Source organism: Pantherophis guttatus, chromosome 1 (genome assembly GCF_059756535.1).
Source record: "Pantherophis guttatus breed Tessera chromosome 1, ASM5975653v1, whole genome shotgun sequence".
In the NCBI taxonomy this organism is placed as follows: domain Eukaryota; kingdom Metazoa; phylum Chordata; class Lepidosauria; order Squamata; family Colubridae; genus Pantherophis; species Pantherophis guttatus.
This window is the reverse complement of record NC_142063.1, coordinates 316,387,328-316,402,838: the sequence shown is the minus strand read 5'-3', so window position 1 is coordinate 316,402,838 and position 15,511 is coordinate 316,387,328. Positions and strand designations below refer to the sequence as shown.

Sequence of the window (15,511 nt, the reverse complement as noted above, 5' to 3'; positions counted from 1 at the left end):
CCTCCATTGACATTGGAGGGAAGATAGCAGAGGAGCTAATTAAGATCACAATGGTTTTTGAGGGGTCTTTGCTGCTCTCTGAGCTTGGTTGCTTTCCTGAAGACATTTCATTACCTAAACTGGGTAACATCATCAGTAAAAGAAAACAACCAAGTTCAGAGAGCGGCAAGGACCCTTCATTTCAACCCTGAGCTATAAATATTCTCCTTTATTAGCAGAATGTTTTCTCCTAGCAGAAAAAGATTGGGCTTTAAATAAGCAGTGGGAAAATGGCCATATGCTTCATAACTTCATATTCACTGTATTTCATTAATACGATATGACATATCATATGTCATATATGTACTGAAATATAGCACAATTTGTCATTGTCTGAAAATATATTTCAGCTGGAGAATATACATTCAAATTGAATTCTCTGAATATTCAAAAATTACGTGTCTAGTAAAGATGCTTTCATTTATCTTCAGTTGTCCTTTGGGGAGAAGAGAGATGAAGCAACTCCACAGAGAACAACTGGGGCCAAAGAGCATGTAGGGAACACAGCAGAAGAAACCTGACATGAAGTAAACCCTGTTCTTAGATACTTACGGTTATCATAAATGGGGTTGGAGATGACTGGGGATATAGGTTGTGTGCAGTTGCCATGTTCATCAGAGACGAATGCTTGGAAACAGAGTCTCACCACATTGAGATCATATTCTTCAACTGTCAACAGCTGTTCTTCAGAAACTATGAAAAAAAATGATGGGATAGTGTATTTAAATTGGGAGTAATAAGAAAATGGAAGAATGCTTATATCCCAGATTCTAAATGTTGGTTAAATGAAATTTCTAGTTTTTGAATCAGCTTTGTACCAAAGGAGAGGTGAAACTGGAAAATACAATTATGTAGCGCTTAGATTTAATTAAATTATCTTAATAAAATTGCTCTGTGAATGAGATAGCAGTCTCTAAATTTATAAACAAACAAACAAATAAAATACTGGAATCTCTCTATATATAGTTAATAACCTGTGTGTGTATGTTTATAGATCTATTTATCATCTCCCTGCCCTGCCCTGCCCATCCCGTCCGTCCGTCCGTCCATCCATCGATCCATCGATCGATCGATCCATCTATCTATCTGAAAGCTATTTAGAAATTGAAATGTTTTTGAAATACCAGACTTAAAAATTATTGAAAAGAAAGGGAAAAAAATCTGGAGAGTTGACGTTACAATACCTGGAGGCAGCAGGATAGAAAAGAAAGAACTGGAGAAAATCACAAAATATAAAGACCTGCAAATAGAAGTAGAACAACTGTGGCAAAAGAAAGCAAAGATAGTACTAATAATAATAGGCACCCTGGCTGTAATCCCAAAACATCTGAAGTATGAATACCATGGGCATTGACAAAATCCCCATCAGTCAATTGCAAAGACAGCTTTATTTGGAACAGATAAATCCTGCGACAATACATTTAAACAACAATATCTGTCTATCCCAGGTTCTTGGAAAGGATATGGACAAAAATGGTAAATGCAGTCTAAACATCCAGCTATGTGACCAACTATAGTAATAAAAGTAGGTTAAACCTATATAAAAGTCATATCCTATTAATTAATTGTTAAATATATTGTAAACTGTAACCCCCCCCAAAAAACAACAACCAGCAGTGGCCATATAATGAACCCCTATTTCAGAAGCCAGAAGGTGGGTCAAAATCCTAAGCCTCGTTCTCCCTTGGCAATTTTCTGAAATTGGTTTGAGATGATGGAAGTTGCAGTTGCTAGCCCAGTGTTGCAGAAAAAAGCACTATCAGACTTGGGTTATAATTGTAATCTGGTGGTAGGCTGGAAGCTTCTAATCTTACAGTAGAATTTAGCATTTTCACAATAGGGAAAGGGAAATTCAGAATCATTTATTCTTCCTGGGAGTTCTCACTGTCCTCAAATTTTTGTTGCCATCTGTGGAATTAAGTTTCCAGCATCATATATAACCAATGTTCCCATTGATCTCCCAATTCCTATTTTGTTAGGGAGGGCAGCATGAATGAAATTTAAAATGGAAATGCCACCCACATTGTGGTGATAAACTGCATATGTTACAGAAAAGTAAAATATTGCTTCCATCATAATTGTAGTCCTACTTACATACCACAAGGGATGTGACACTTCTCCCACTATGGTTTTTATATCTTATTTGTTTTCTTTTTATTAGATGAGGAGGAGGAGGAGGAGGAGGAAGAGGAAAACTATAGTACACTAATGTGAATTGATAAGGATAGCTGAAAGAGAAAGTATATCGATTCCACTGTGCTGTAGCCACTGTGCAGCATCTTATCTATCTTGGTTCTAATATAATTATATCTCTTTACATAATTGTTCTTTATACATACACATTCAGGAAATATGTTTTATTGTATTCTAAAACTAAACATTTGCATAGTTCATGGTACATTTAGAGGTGCTTTTATATAATCAGCTCCTAGTACAATAAGCCAATCTTTTATAGGATTTTTTAAAAATGCAGGAAAAATAATAATGGCAATATCTGAATCCAACCTAACAAACATGCATTTAAACTGTTACTGTCATCATATCCATGTTTCGTTGCAATATAACACAGCTTATGTCTGGGCAAAATTGTTGGGTAGGATTCTATGTGTGTGTGTATTTGCATATAAGTTTGTGCTATATAATATTATAGTATACGTAAGTTGTAATACACATTCTGCACATGACGGAAATTTTTGCATTACATCCTTAATATGATTTTTTTTCAATCTGAGGCTCAAAAAGAGGAAGTGCATTGGTCTTGAGCTATTTTTAAAATCTATTTCCTATTACAAGAGTAAAATAGAACACTGTAAATACTCATGTTTTCCTTTGCTACCATTCTGATAATATTGATAGGCTCTTAACATGAACAAACTGAATAACCTTTAAAAGCATTAAGGTAGGTCAGTGCTATTAACATATTTATGAAGATCCTGAATTTGAAATCACCTTCACCCCAAAGAAGAGTCAAGAACAAAATTATAACCACAGGGAACAATTCAGTGTTCAGAGCCCAAATTCTCCATCTTGTCTATCTATGGTTGTCAACTCCAGTTCAAACCAGGCTTACAGATTCCCCTCCCACCATGTCTCTAATAAATGTATCCATGTACAAAAATTTATGTTTGTTCTGTATATTATTCATTCATGTATTTATCTGTTTAGCTCGATATATAATGTCTTGTATATCAAGCTATATAGATAAATACTCAATTTCTTAACAGCTTATAATAAAACAAATGGATACCAACCCACTAAAACAATGAACAATTAAAACCAACAGACAGAAAGCTAATAATAACAATTAACAATTAATTAATACTTAAAAGCCAGTTTTAAAAATGCGTACCTCCCAACTCTGCAGGAAATAGATTTGTGTATATTACATATGCTTGCTACAAGCCTTGCCCCCCAAAGACCAGGCCAGGTTATAAAGTAAATACATATTACTTCAATTAATCACCCATTACAAAATATCCCACCTGCATATATTAACTGTCCTTGCACGCAACACTAGAAGTGTTCCCACGCCCAGAAACTTATAAATATGCATACATTCCTGAGAGAATAATGGGGTAAGAAGAAAAGGGGAACTGCTCTGGAAAGAAAATGAAAGAGAACCGGGAAACAACAAGGGGTGCAGACCAAGAGAGATGAATTGGCAGGTGATAAGGAAGGAAAAATGATAAAAACTCCCTTGAGGTCCTACAAGAGGAGGCAAATTCTGTAGACAAACAGGCCACCCCAAGAAGAAGCTAATCTTCAAAGGCATCCAGAGTACCTTTGTGGCAATTTATATCTCACTTGTCCCATATGTTCTTTTATTGGTGAATGTAAAATGATCACCATCTCCATCTCTATTCACAGGCAAGATATCACTGCTGTGGTGACTGAAGTCTGCCCATGAGTTGTGAAAGAAAGATCAGAAAGCCACATCTGATCTTGCACATTATATTCCCCAGGGGCAACTACTGCACATTTCCTCCTTTTAAAAGGTGCTTCCTTTTCGAAGCAACATTATAGGATGTTTTTCCAAAGGTCGCAGTTCAACAGGTGTTTCCGGTGTTTCAGTTAACAGTTCTTAACCGCTAGACTGTACTATCTTCTTATCAACCCTTTTCATGTTCGTATCACCACGATCATCAACATTTGTTGCTCTGGCCTATTGCAAGCATTAAGAAATCAGAGTGGACTTAAGAAGAAAGCATCAGTGGTACAAATTCTGCATAACTCACCTCTGCATTTGTCATTACTGGCAATGAAATTTTGTTGGTTCTGGTACTATACAGTAATGCACATCTTAAGGAACATATTTTGTAAAAATTGGTATCGCAACTTAAATTTATTTATCAATTTTATATAACCACCCATCTCACGAAAAAGCGACTCTGGGAAGGGTATAACAATACTATAAAACAGCTAACTTATTAAAAAAACAACAATTATTATTTTAAAAAATTATCATACGTCTAAGAGAGGACAACAGATGTTAATAACGTTAGTCCCCTGTATTTTATAGTACGTTATTACCTTTATCTCATTGTAATCTTATGGTACAATATCTTACCCTGAGATAACTTTTTCTTTCTACTTTTATTAGCTTTCACAAGGTGTAATTAATTTGATGCCTGGAAAAGAGGGGAGGCACTTGCAACCTTGACCACAATGCAAATGTCCACAGACATTCGAGAGCCACAGAGAGAGTGCTTGCAGCTTTGCCTTCTTTCAAGTAATTGCTTCTTTGTAGAATTTAAGAAGGGTTTCAGAGAATGACTTCTGTTTGTAATTCTCCTGCACCTGTTTCCTTCTATAGAAAATATATAAAGGAAAATAAGAGGCAAACACTGAGGTGCAGTGGGCTAATCCTTGTCATCCAGTCCTAGGGAGAAAGCAATGGCAAACCACTTTCAAAAAAAATCATGCCAAGAAAACTATAGGGATTGTCCAGGCAGTTGCCAAGAGTCAACACTGATTCAAAGGCATAAACACATAAGACGAGGCAATAGCTCTGCACTGTCTTTTAGTCAAAGTCAAACACACTATGAGTAGGGTGAGCAGGCATTCCAGATTTGCTTGGTTTCAAGGAGGTGTTCTGGCTCCTGGAATATGCTTTTAAACTAAAAAAATAATCTGGCTTTTAGGAATCTGAAAACAGACTAGGCAGAGACAGCACAGCACAGGAAATAAGTTCCTCATTCACAATTTCTTGTATCTGTGCAACTGTTAAATAGGACTACTGTATCTAGGTTGTACAGCATCACTAGATGGCAGTCATATGGAATATACTTGCTCTATGCTGCCATCATTGCCCAAATGTTTGCCGTCTAAATATGGTAGCCTAAATCTATGTACTTGAGGAACAGCAGGCAGCAGCAGCAGTGTGCTAAACAATCATAGGTTTCTATCAGTTCATCAAAATCTCTTGGTAGAATTTGAGTTTTCTTTCATTAGGTTTGGGAATGAAAACTGTAAATTGGAAGATGGGAATTGAGAGAAGATTGACGTTTTTTAACTACTAGGTAATAAAAGGGTTTATTGCTTATTACCCAGCCATTAACACAGTTTGACCCGGAAATCATTTCAAATACAAAATAAAACCACAATAAAGAACAGGAAGTTTCTGGAATTATTGAAAACTGCTTCCTTTCAGCTTCGTTATAGTTGGGGGATGGGTTTTCTGAAAATGAACTGGTCACTAATGGATGACTTTGTTGCGATTTGATGGAGGTAGAACATCCTCTTGATCCTTTTAGATCTGTAGGCATTTGATATTACTGACCATGGTATCATGTTGGTTTGCCTATAAGAGTTGGGAATTGGTGGAACAATTTTCAGTGTTCAATTCCTACCTCACTAAGCAGTTCCATGCAATGGTAATAGGGGAGAAGAGATCAGTCTGGTAGCAACTCCCTTGTTACCCCTTGAATTAGGGTTGCTGAAAAGCAGTGGCTCACTTGCTGACTGGCATGAATCTCTATGATCACAACATCTATTTTGCAGGTTCTTTGTTGCTTATAGCAGATTTCTAGGTGCAGTTCAAAGTGTTCTGACTTATAGAGCTTTGTGCATCTTAGCAGAATTTTCATAACATAAAAGTGGTATAAGCCAGAAAGTTTTTTTTTTAATGGCACCAATGCTCTAGAACAGGGGTGTCAAACTCAAGGCCTGCAGGCCAGATCTGGCCCATGAGGTGCTTAAATCTGGCCCATGGGGCCAGCCTGGAAATAGCAAAGGACTGGCCCCCGGTGTCTCTGACAGCCAAAATGGGGCCCCCACGCCCCATTTTGGCTGGCAGAGTGTTGCAGGAGGCCGTCTGTCCCGTCTCCCCCCACTAGCTGGCCCGCAGAGGAGAGCTACACTGCTGATCCTCGAAGAAATCCAGTTTGACACACTTGCTCTAGAATAAGCTGTGTCAGGAAGCTACACTAGTACCTTGATGATGGTCTTTTAGAAGCTAGAGAAGGTTGACCATTTCTGGAGGACATTTGGGGGTATCAATATGTTTCTGTACTGTTAAGAGTTATTATAGTTTTTTACTTTATGAGGGTTTTTTCCCCTGTTTAACGTTATTCAGATTATTAGTTATCTGTTTATTTTTTCTTAGTGTGGATGTTTGATTGTTTTTTCCTTGGGCACTGAATTGTATCTTCTATTATTGCAATCTACCAGTCTGAATGATTTAGCAATATAAAATTTTAATCAATGCTACTATTGCTATGAACAATAACAACAGAGAAATCCTTCCAAATATTCACTTGCTCTGTATGTATGTAATTTTTGCCTAGGACTCATGGAAACTGGGTTATGGATTAACCAGTACTGTTAGATCTGGACCAGAAAAAAAAAGATCATCATATTACAAATGCTCCAATTGGAAAAAACAAAGATTGGATAATATGCAATGGGGATGAGTAGTCTATGGCCTCCGGGTGCATGTAGTTTTAGTCCATGTTTTCTTATAGTCCCCAGACCCACAAATTCTGCTATCCTGCCAAAAGCTAGTAAATAGTTAATAACCCATTGCAGCCAAATGGTCACTTTGGCTCAGTTTCATGAAAACTATTTGCAATCAATTAACAATTTTTCTTCTAGTAGTCCTCCAGATGCTGGCCCTGGTTGCTCAGTTAACAGTCCTGAGTCCTGTAGCTCACACCCAGGAGATGTCTGGGAGACCTAACACCGAGTACGGTCCTTGTTGACTCAGGTGACAACCAATCCAGTGTAAGTTTTTGTAAATTATATCTCACTATATTGTTACGGGAGAATCATTCTTCATCTGACTCCTCTGGTGAAACCTGTTCACTATAGTTGAACCTCTGGCATAGCTCTCATCCTCCTTGGAGTGTATAAACCCCATAATCTCATTACTATTTTATCTTTTATTTATTTCAACTCAAAACAACGATCATACAGTACCTAATACTTCTGCCTCCTATTTTTATTACCCAGGTAGGTGGGTTGGACTGAGAGAGTGACTGGCCCAAAGCCACCCAACCAGTTTTCATGTCTAAGATAGGACTAGAACTCATGGTCTCCTTGTTTCAAGGGTGGTACCTAGTGGTGGGTGGCCCCCGGTTCTCACCGGTTCTATAGAACTGGTAGTAAAACCAGCGGGAGGCTCCGCCCACTGACCCCAACATCATCAGAATGTTTTTGCGCATGCGCAGAAGAGCATGTGTGCGCACGACCAAAGTGATTGTGTGCGCGCTGCCCCATTGCAAACCGGGTAAGTAAAGATAAGTAGAACCCACCCCTGGCGGTATCTTAACCAATACAGCAAACTGGCTTAATTTAAAAGTCTTAACTGCAAATTGTGTGAGTGTGCAGGGATTGAATTTAAATTCTTTTCCACAATCTGTTCTGTCTGCTGCTTTTGCTCTGCAAAGCGAAACAAAGAATAGTAAGGATGTGTTCACTTTCCTGTGCCAGACCATTTACGACACCCATTATCATACTTGTGCTTCCTGGTTGCCATGGTTCAAAATGAAAGAGACCTCATTTAATATTTTAAAGGTAAAGCAATTATTTACTAAAATAATTTCTACGCTGCTATTATTGCAACAGAAACTTCAACATAGTTTACAATAAAATCTATCAACTACCAACTAAAATCATGAACGGTTTTATCCATTGCAAATGGTGAGGGTTGTGAAGGAGAAAGCTCTTTGTGCAATAAATCCTCAGATGAATTAGTAACCAGTGTTAATTGCAGTGACAGCTGCTGTCTATTATAATTGGTGTGATGCTGTGTATGATGCTGAAACTACAGCGCCACGGCAAGCGGAACTAACTATTTCTCCTGACTTCCTCTTTTGAAAGAAAGGCCACTGAAGCAAAAATCACTACAGTTATGCAGCAATTAACTCCACTGAGAAATATCATTGAGAAATATAGCATTCTGAACTCATAATGGTTCAGAAGGATACATTGCTGTCATCCTTTGAAGAGACGCATGACTTCTATTGCTCTTTATAATCAATGATTCTTACTTTCCAGCTAGGTACACTAGTTCTACAACATGAAATCTGGCCTCAGAAATATCAGGACTACCAGCTATTCGGACTTCAAAATGAAGCTTATTGGCAAGATAAGCTTCCTTCATTTTTCTTAATCAGTTTTTCTTTGTAGAACAATCAAAATAGGTAACATGCAAAGGTACACTGAAGCAGACAACTTCAATTTTTGTTTTATTTTAAAACAAGCCAAAGGTCATTTAATTTCTTCATCAAATGTTCCATATTATTATTTGGAAGTTTCTGGGCAGCAAGGGGTCTGCTGGCTGCCAGAAGAAAAAAAGCCCAGAAACTAGTGAATTGTGATTTCACTGAACTAGGGCTGCATAATATCTTGGTTTATGTAGGTAGAACCTGGCTAAAGAGAAATATATATAGTGTGTACAGAATAGATCACTCTAATACTTTGAATATATTGCTGTCCAAAGTTCATTTCTTCCAGGAGTCCAAACAAAGAGACCCAATTTAAATTGTCAAAGGCTTTTTCCACATCTAAAAATATTAAGGTTCTCTGAGTCTCAATATGATATTGCAAATATTCAATTATATTCAAAACAGTTCTAACATTAACTTTTATTGGTCTTTTCAGGTAAAAAGCTAGCTTGGTCTTCATGTATAAAATTCTGCAGAATCTTTTTCTGTTTGTTCTCTGACTACATTTTAGAAACCTTAACTAAGACTCTGAAAAGTAGGAAATGAGTGACTTTCCAAAGATTTCTCAAGTTTATTGCTCCAACTGCATACCATATACATTTGAATAGAACAGAACAGACTAAAGTGACTTTATTGTCACTTTAAATGTACACTAATCAGCATATATTAAAATGAAATTTCATTGCATTCAGCTCTCAAAAGATAACCATTATGCATATAGACACACAAACACACACACACTGCATGATTACCTCTAAGCACTGGTTTGGACCGGTTCATAAGACCTGGTAGTAAAATCGATGGGAGGCCCCGCCCACTACCCCGGATGTCGTCAACGGCAATCTGTGCATGCACAGAAGCAAGGCATATGTGCGAGTGAAGCACGTGCGCACGTGTGATCTCGTTGCGAACCGGTAGTAAAGGTAAGTAGAACCCACCCCTGCCTCTAAGTGACTGCTCAGAGTTTAGAATATTTTGTGTTAAAAAGATGCAAAACTCTATACTTAAATTCTTCAGTTTAACTGCTATTTCTGAACTAAGAGGATTTGCCTGGCTGCTAGCAGTTAGAAAAGACAATTTAGCAGCAGAGCAGAGCATAAAGGAAATAACTGACAGAAGAGGCACAATGCTAATTGTGAAGTTGACAACCCCCCCCCCAACGGTGACCTCTCTCCTTGGGATTCAAGCCTAACATGGAACTGAACGCACCACACACTAACACAGTCTTTGCCAGCCAGACACCTTCCAGGTGTTGTCTGGAGGATTCCCAGGAAGACTGAAAGCTGATCTAAAGCCAACTTTGGGAAGAGGCAAACAGTGCCAAAATAGCAACCTTCTCTGTATAGGTTAGTTCTACTGCATTACATAATATTTTAAGTTGTAAAACCACTTCTAAAATATTAGAGATTCTGAATGAGATCTTTTGACTAAAATATAAAAAAAATTAAACTGCTTACATTGTAATAAAAATAAGAAAGTTCATGATCTTTGTGATAATGTCAGACTTGAAAAGTGACTAAGTGGTGTATCTCATGATCCTACCTTTCTTAGCTCCATGACCACAGTAAGGAAACACCACCTACTTTCAATTCGATCTATGTTCACACATGGTCAGAAATATGAGCCCCTATCTACCCATTAAACATTTTCTATATCACCCACTCAATTACTGCCAAAACACCAATCACATTTCCTCATCTACTTACACACCATGCTGTGACTCACAAATAAACAGTTACCTATACACAAAGTCCTTCTCATTTGGATCCAGACTCCTATCTCTTTGCTGTCCTGCTAGCTTTGCATTTTTTAACAAAAAAAATATAGATTAGAAATCATGTTGCAAACTACAAATGTCAAGTCAATGGCAAAAGCCATAACAGAACAAACTGTCATAACCATGGCAGACATTTAAACCTGCCTAACTAGCAGTGAACTCCTGCAGAGGCCAACCTAGTCATGATCTCTCAGCATACACAAACAATAATAACTCAAAATGAAGAAAAGATTCTCTCATCAAAACTCTGAAAGCATTCATTCACTTTCCCACATGCTCCCAAAGATAAATCTAGAAAAATGCTGCATGTCTAGCACAGGCATTTTGAGAACATCTCTAATACGGTATCTGCTGCCTGTTTTCCAGGGGCTGCTAGTATCCTGGAGTGTGGCTTGGATTATTTTAGTGTATTTTTCTTGTCTCCCTTTCTTCCTGTCCTATATTGCTTTGTAATTCTGGGCACTTTTGGTTGGGGACAATCATTTCCTTTGCTATGGCTTTTTTTCTTCATTACTATGTTTTTCTTACAATGGTTTGAATACGTGAAATAAGAGCGGGTCTGGTACAGGTTTTGCTCTGGACTATATGTCTTCCTAAAGTCGCTCAATAATAAAATGTGGAAAAATGACTAAAATGTAGTCATTTAGAGTTATTGTTAAAGAAGTTTAGCTTGATAGAGCCCCTTTCATTTGTACTAACAGATTGCCTGGTTGGAAAAATGACGTAAGAAGCAGGACTTGTCTTCCTTCTCCTATTTGGTAATACTTTTTTTTGTCTTGAATATTGTTATTTGGACTGAGGACTCGGTTTGCTATTTTTTGTTCTTTTTTTGATATTACTTCAGGACAGGATATTTCCCCAAATCTAGGTGCTTTGCATTATTTTTTCAACTTTTCAACTAAATGTTTTGCCTATTTTTTCCAGTTTTCTTAATTCTTTAAGATTGTGCTATTTCTGATATGCTTGCTTTTATTTATTATTATTATTATTATTTATTTATTTATTTGATTTGTATACCACCCTACTCCCGAAGGACTCAGGGCGGTGAATAGCCAAACAATAAAATACATAGATACAAAAAATTTAAAAAACCAGATAAAATCGAATTAAATAGTTTTGGCCCTGACAAATTAAAACACCCCAATAATTTAAAACAGATTAAAATTTACATATTAAAAAAGAGGGAAAGGATTAAGCCAAGCCCGCCTGGTGGAATGAAAAGGTCTTCACAGCGCGGCGGAAGGTGCGCAGGTCTGGGATCCTTCGTATCTCCGGCGGGAGCTCATTCCAGACAGTAGGTGCCCCCACAGAGAAGGCCTTCCCCCTAGGGGCCGCCAGTCGACATTGTTTGGCTGACGGCACCTGGAGGAGTCCCTCTCTATGAGAGCGTACCAGCCGGTGGGAGGCTGTTTGTGGTAGTAGGTGGTCCCGTAAATAACCAGGTCCTAAGCCATGGAGCGCTCTAAAGGTGGTGACCAAAACCTTGAAGCGCACCCGGAAGACCACCGGGAGCCAGTGCAGCTCGCGCAGGAGAGGTGTCACATGGGAGCGCCATGTTGCTCCCATAACCACCCGCGCAGTCGCACTCTGCGCCAGTTGGAGCCTCCTGGTGCTCCTCAAGGGGAGCCCCATATAGAAAGCGTTACAATAGTCCAGGCGGGAAGTGACGAGGGCATGAGTGACTGTGTGTAGGGAGTCCCGATCCAGAAAGGGGCGCAACTGGCGAATCAGGCGAACCTGATGAAAAATCCTCCCAGTCACGGCCGTCAAATGCTCTTCTAATGACAGCCGTGAATCCAGGAGGACGCCCAAGTTGCGAGCCCTCTCCGTGGGGGCCAGCGATTCGCCCCCAATAGTCAGCGATGGCGTCAACTGACTATATCGGGACGTCGGAAACCACAGCCACTCGGTCTTGGAAGGGTTGAGTCTGAGCCTGTTCCTCCCCATCCAGATCCGCACGGCCTCCAGACACCGGGACATCACTTCAAGGGCATCGTTGGGGTGGTCTGGGGTGGAGATGTACAGCTGGGTGTCATCAGCGTACTGGTGGTACTTCACCCCGAAACCACGGATGATCTCACCCAGCGGCTTTACATAAATGTTGAACAAAAGGGGCGAGAGGACCGACCCTTGTGGCACCCCACATATAAGGGGCCTTGGGGTCGACCTCTGCCCCCTTGCCAACACAGACTGCAACCGGTCGGAGAGAAAGGAGGAGAACCACCGCAGTACAGTGCCCCCCACCCCTAACTCTTCCAACCGGTGCAGCATGATACCATGGTCGATGGTATCAAAAGCTGCTGAGAGGTCTAACAGGACCAGGACAGAGGAGCAACCCCTGTCCCGAGCCCTCCAGAGATCATCTACCAACGCGACCAATGCCGTTTCCGTGCTGTACCCGGGCCTGAAGCCCGACTGGAACGGATCCAGATGTTCAGACTTCTGCTCATTTATCTTATTATGCTTTTAAGTATCACTCCTTTACATTTTGTTGCCCAGTAATGCGTATAAATGAAACTAAAATCTAACCATTAAGCCAAATTCTTTTGTAATTTTCTTTCTTTGATACTGTATGGAATCAAGATTAAAAACGTACTGGCTAGTTTTAGGTTTTACTAATGCAGGGTCTATAACAGGAAACTTATATTCATTTTAAAAATGTGTATGGCGCTCCTTGAAGAAAAAGATTTATGTAAAATTCTTAAAGCCTTACCTAATCTAATCCAATTCTATAATTCTTACTGATTGAAATCCCAGATACTGTAGATGCGTTCATCCTTACTAACCATAACTGTTCAATGTTCTGATATTCTGAACTGATTTATTAAATTTCATTCCTGTGTGCTTATAGAGAGAGGCTATACACCGCTTTTCAATTGGTTTGGCATTCTCTGTAGGCTTTGCTTGAAGAATCAGTTTTTCTAGTTTCCAGAAATAAAAGATCTGATAAAATATATAAGCTAAGAAAAGTATCATAAAACTATAAACAGTACCAGATGAAATCACTCAGCTCTAGGCCAAGATCACAATATGGATAGGGCGAGCTAGTCTGTGCTTGCATCTCAAGATAATTTTATTTGCTGCTTAGCCAGAGCCTGATGGCACCCAATTTGTGCCCACAAATCATACTGAGCTTAGATGCAAACTTGCTTTAAAAAATGTTGTGGTTTTAATCGTAGTACTGCTGAATTATCTCTAGCCTCAAATGCTACATCCCTTTGCCAATGATATGAAACAATGCTTAAACCCATCAAAGTGAGTGTTTCTTTCTCGTGACCACAGCTTCCCCATGACGTATCAGTTTCAGTGGAACAACTGAACTGTGGGAGGATTACAGTGTGTGACAGAGGTATGATTTTCATATGAACTTGAGTTGAAGTTATTCAATGGCTTTCTGATATAGTTAAATAAAGATAGAACCGATCAGATATTAAAGTACTGTATTAAACTTTGACCTTTAAACCATATACATGGACCCACACACATACATTTCTCTTTTCATCCTTGATTTTGCTGTTCAGGGGTGCACAGGTGGGTGGCAAGGCACTCCGTCAGCACAGAGGGGCTGGGGGAAGGTGCACAAGGATCTGTGGTGGTCAGTGAGGCATGACACCAGCACAGTGGGGGTGGCTGGCTGACAAGGCATGGGCTGAGTGCAGTGGGACTGAGAAAAAATGTAGGATGGTGTGAGTGGTTGTGAGGTAAAGGCCGAGTGCAGCAGGGCTGGGGGAGTGTGTGTGAGGTCTACAAGTGGCTGTTGAGGCATGGTGAGTCTGGCTATTGTCAGGTGGGGAGAACGCATACGGGTGCAAAAAGCCCCAGAGCTGCAATGCAGCAAGAAGCCCCAAAGCCATGGCTTTTCCCCATATGTAACCAGGATGGTAAGCTCAGCAGAGGGAAGGCAGGCAGGGACAATAAAGGTCATATTGGGGGAGGAGGGGTGTGCAGGGTTGGCAGTTGAAAATGCAGATTGGGTCAAATTTTTATTACATGACCGCAAAGATGCTGCAATTGTTGTAAGTTCAAGGACTGGTCACAAGTCCATTTTTTTTCCAGCACTATTGTAACTTTAAACACTGAACAAATGGATGTTAAGAAAGAACTACTCACACATTACTAGATTCTTAGAGAACTGACTTGCTGTAAAGATTTATATTTTCAGATGGTGAGTTGCATGGTTCACAAACACTTATTAGTATAGCAATAGGTAAAAATAAAATCTATTCCCCCTGGTTCATTAGTTGAGTTACATGTGGCCAATAATGTAATTCATTCTGACTTTAATTATAGTGTACATTTTTATGGATAGATTTAAATACTTTACTGAGTAAAATTGCTTTGTATCTGGTCTCCTCACTGTTCAGATGTTTCTTCTTTTATTCCCATGGTACTCTTTGGATGAATTTAGAATTCATAAAGACAAAAACTAACACAACAATTGCTAAAGGAAAGCCTCCAGTAACAAGCTGTGACAGTTAGTGATGTGGATTCACATGTACATCCCATTCCAGTAGCTGCTCTATTTTGCTGTTTTAACATGGTTTGATATACATTAAGGGAATCAATATTTTAAAAATGTTTGAAAAGCAAATGATTAGGGAGTCTCAACAGTCATTAATGTAATTAATAATCAGTGGTTACTTACCATTGAATGGATTGATCTTCTTAGCAATTCGTGAAATGATGGATTCCTTTAGTTCTCTCTTTTTCACACACTGAATGCCCAGGTTCTGAAAACTATAGCAAATATATTTAAGAATTAGATATTTAAAATAAATATAACAATGATACAACTATAGGGACTCTACCATATTGGTAGCAAAATGAATCATGGAATTTTAATTCTGACAAATACTTTACATTAAGAAGATTTGATGAGATCCTGCATAAGACTAAAATAGATGCTATCATAGTAATTTGCCTGTTATTACCCACTTTCAACCATTTAAATGCCACACAAAGAGAGACGCATAATTTCCCTTTTTTAAATAAGCAACAAAGAACAAGACCAGAAGCAGCCATAACAAGA

The 15,511-nt window shown here is 38.9% G+C and overlaps 1 protein-coding gene across 1 annotated transcript in view; it reads right to left on the bottom strand.

Annotated features, from left to right (window-relative positions):
- REL (REL proto-oncogene, NF-kB subunit) overlaps nt 1-15,511 on the bottom strand; it is a 58,153-nt gene that overhangs the window by 9,757 nt on the left and 32,885 nt on the right. The window contains exons 4-5 of the mRNA XM_034427315.3: nt 15,128-15,219; nt 592-732 (exon numbers count right to left, since the gene is read on the bottom strand). Coding sequence (XP_034283206.1) covers nt 592-732; nt 15,128-15,219 — 233 coding nt within the window. The remainder of the gene's footprint in view (nt 1-591; nt 733-15,127; nt 15,220-15,511) is intronic.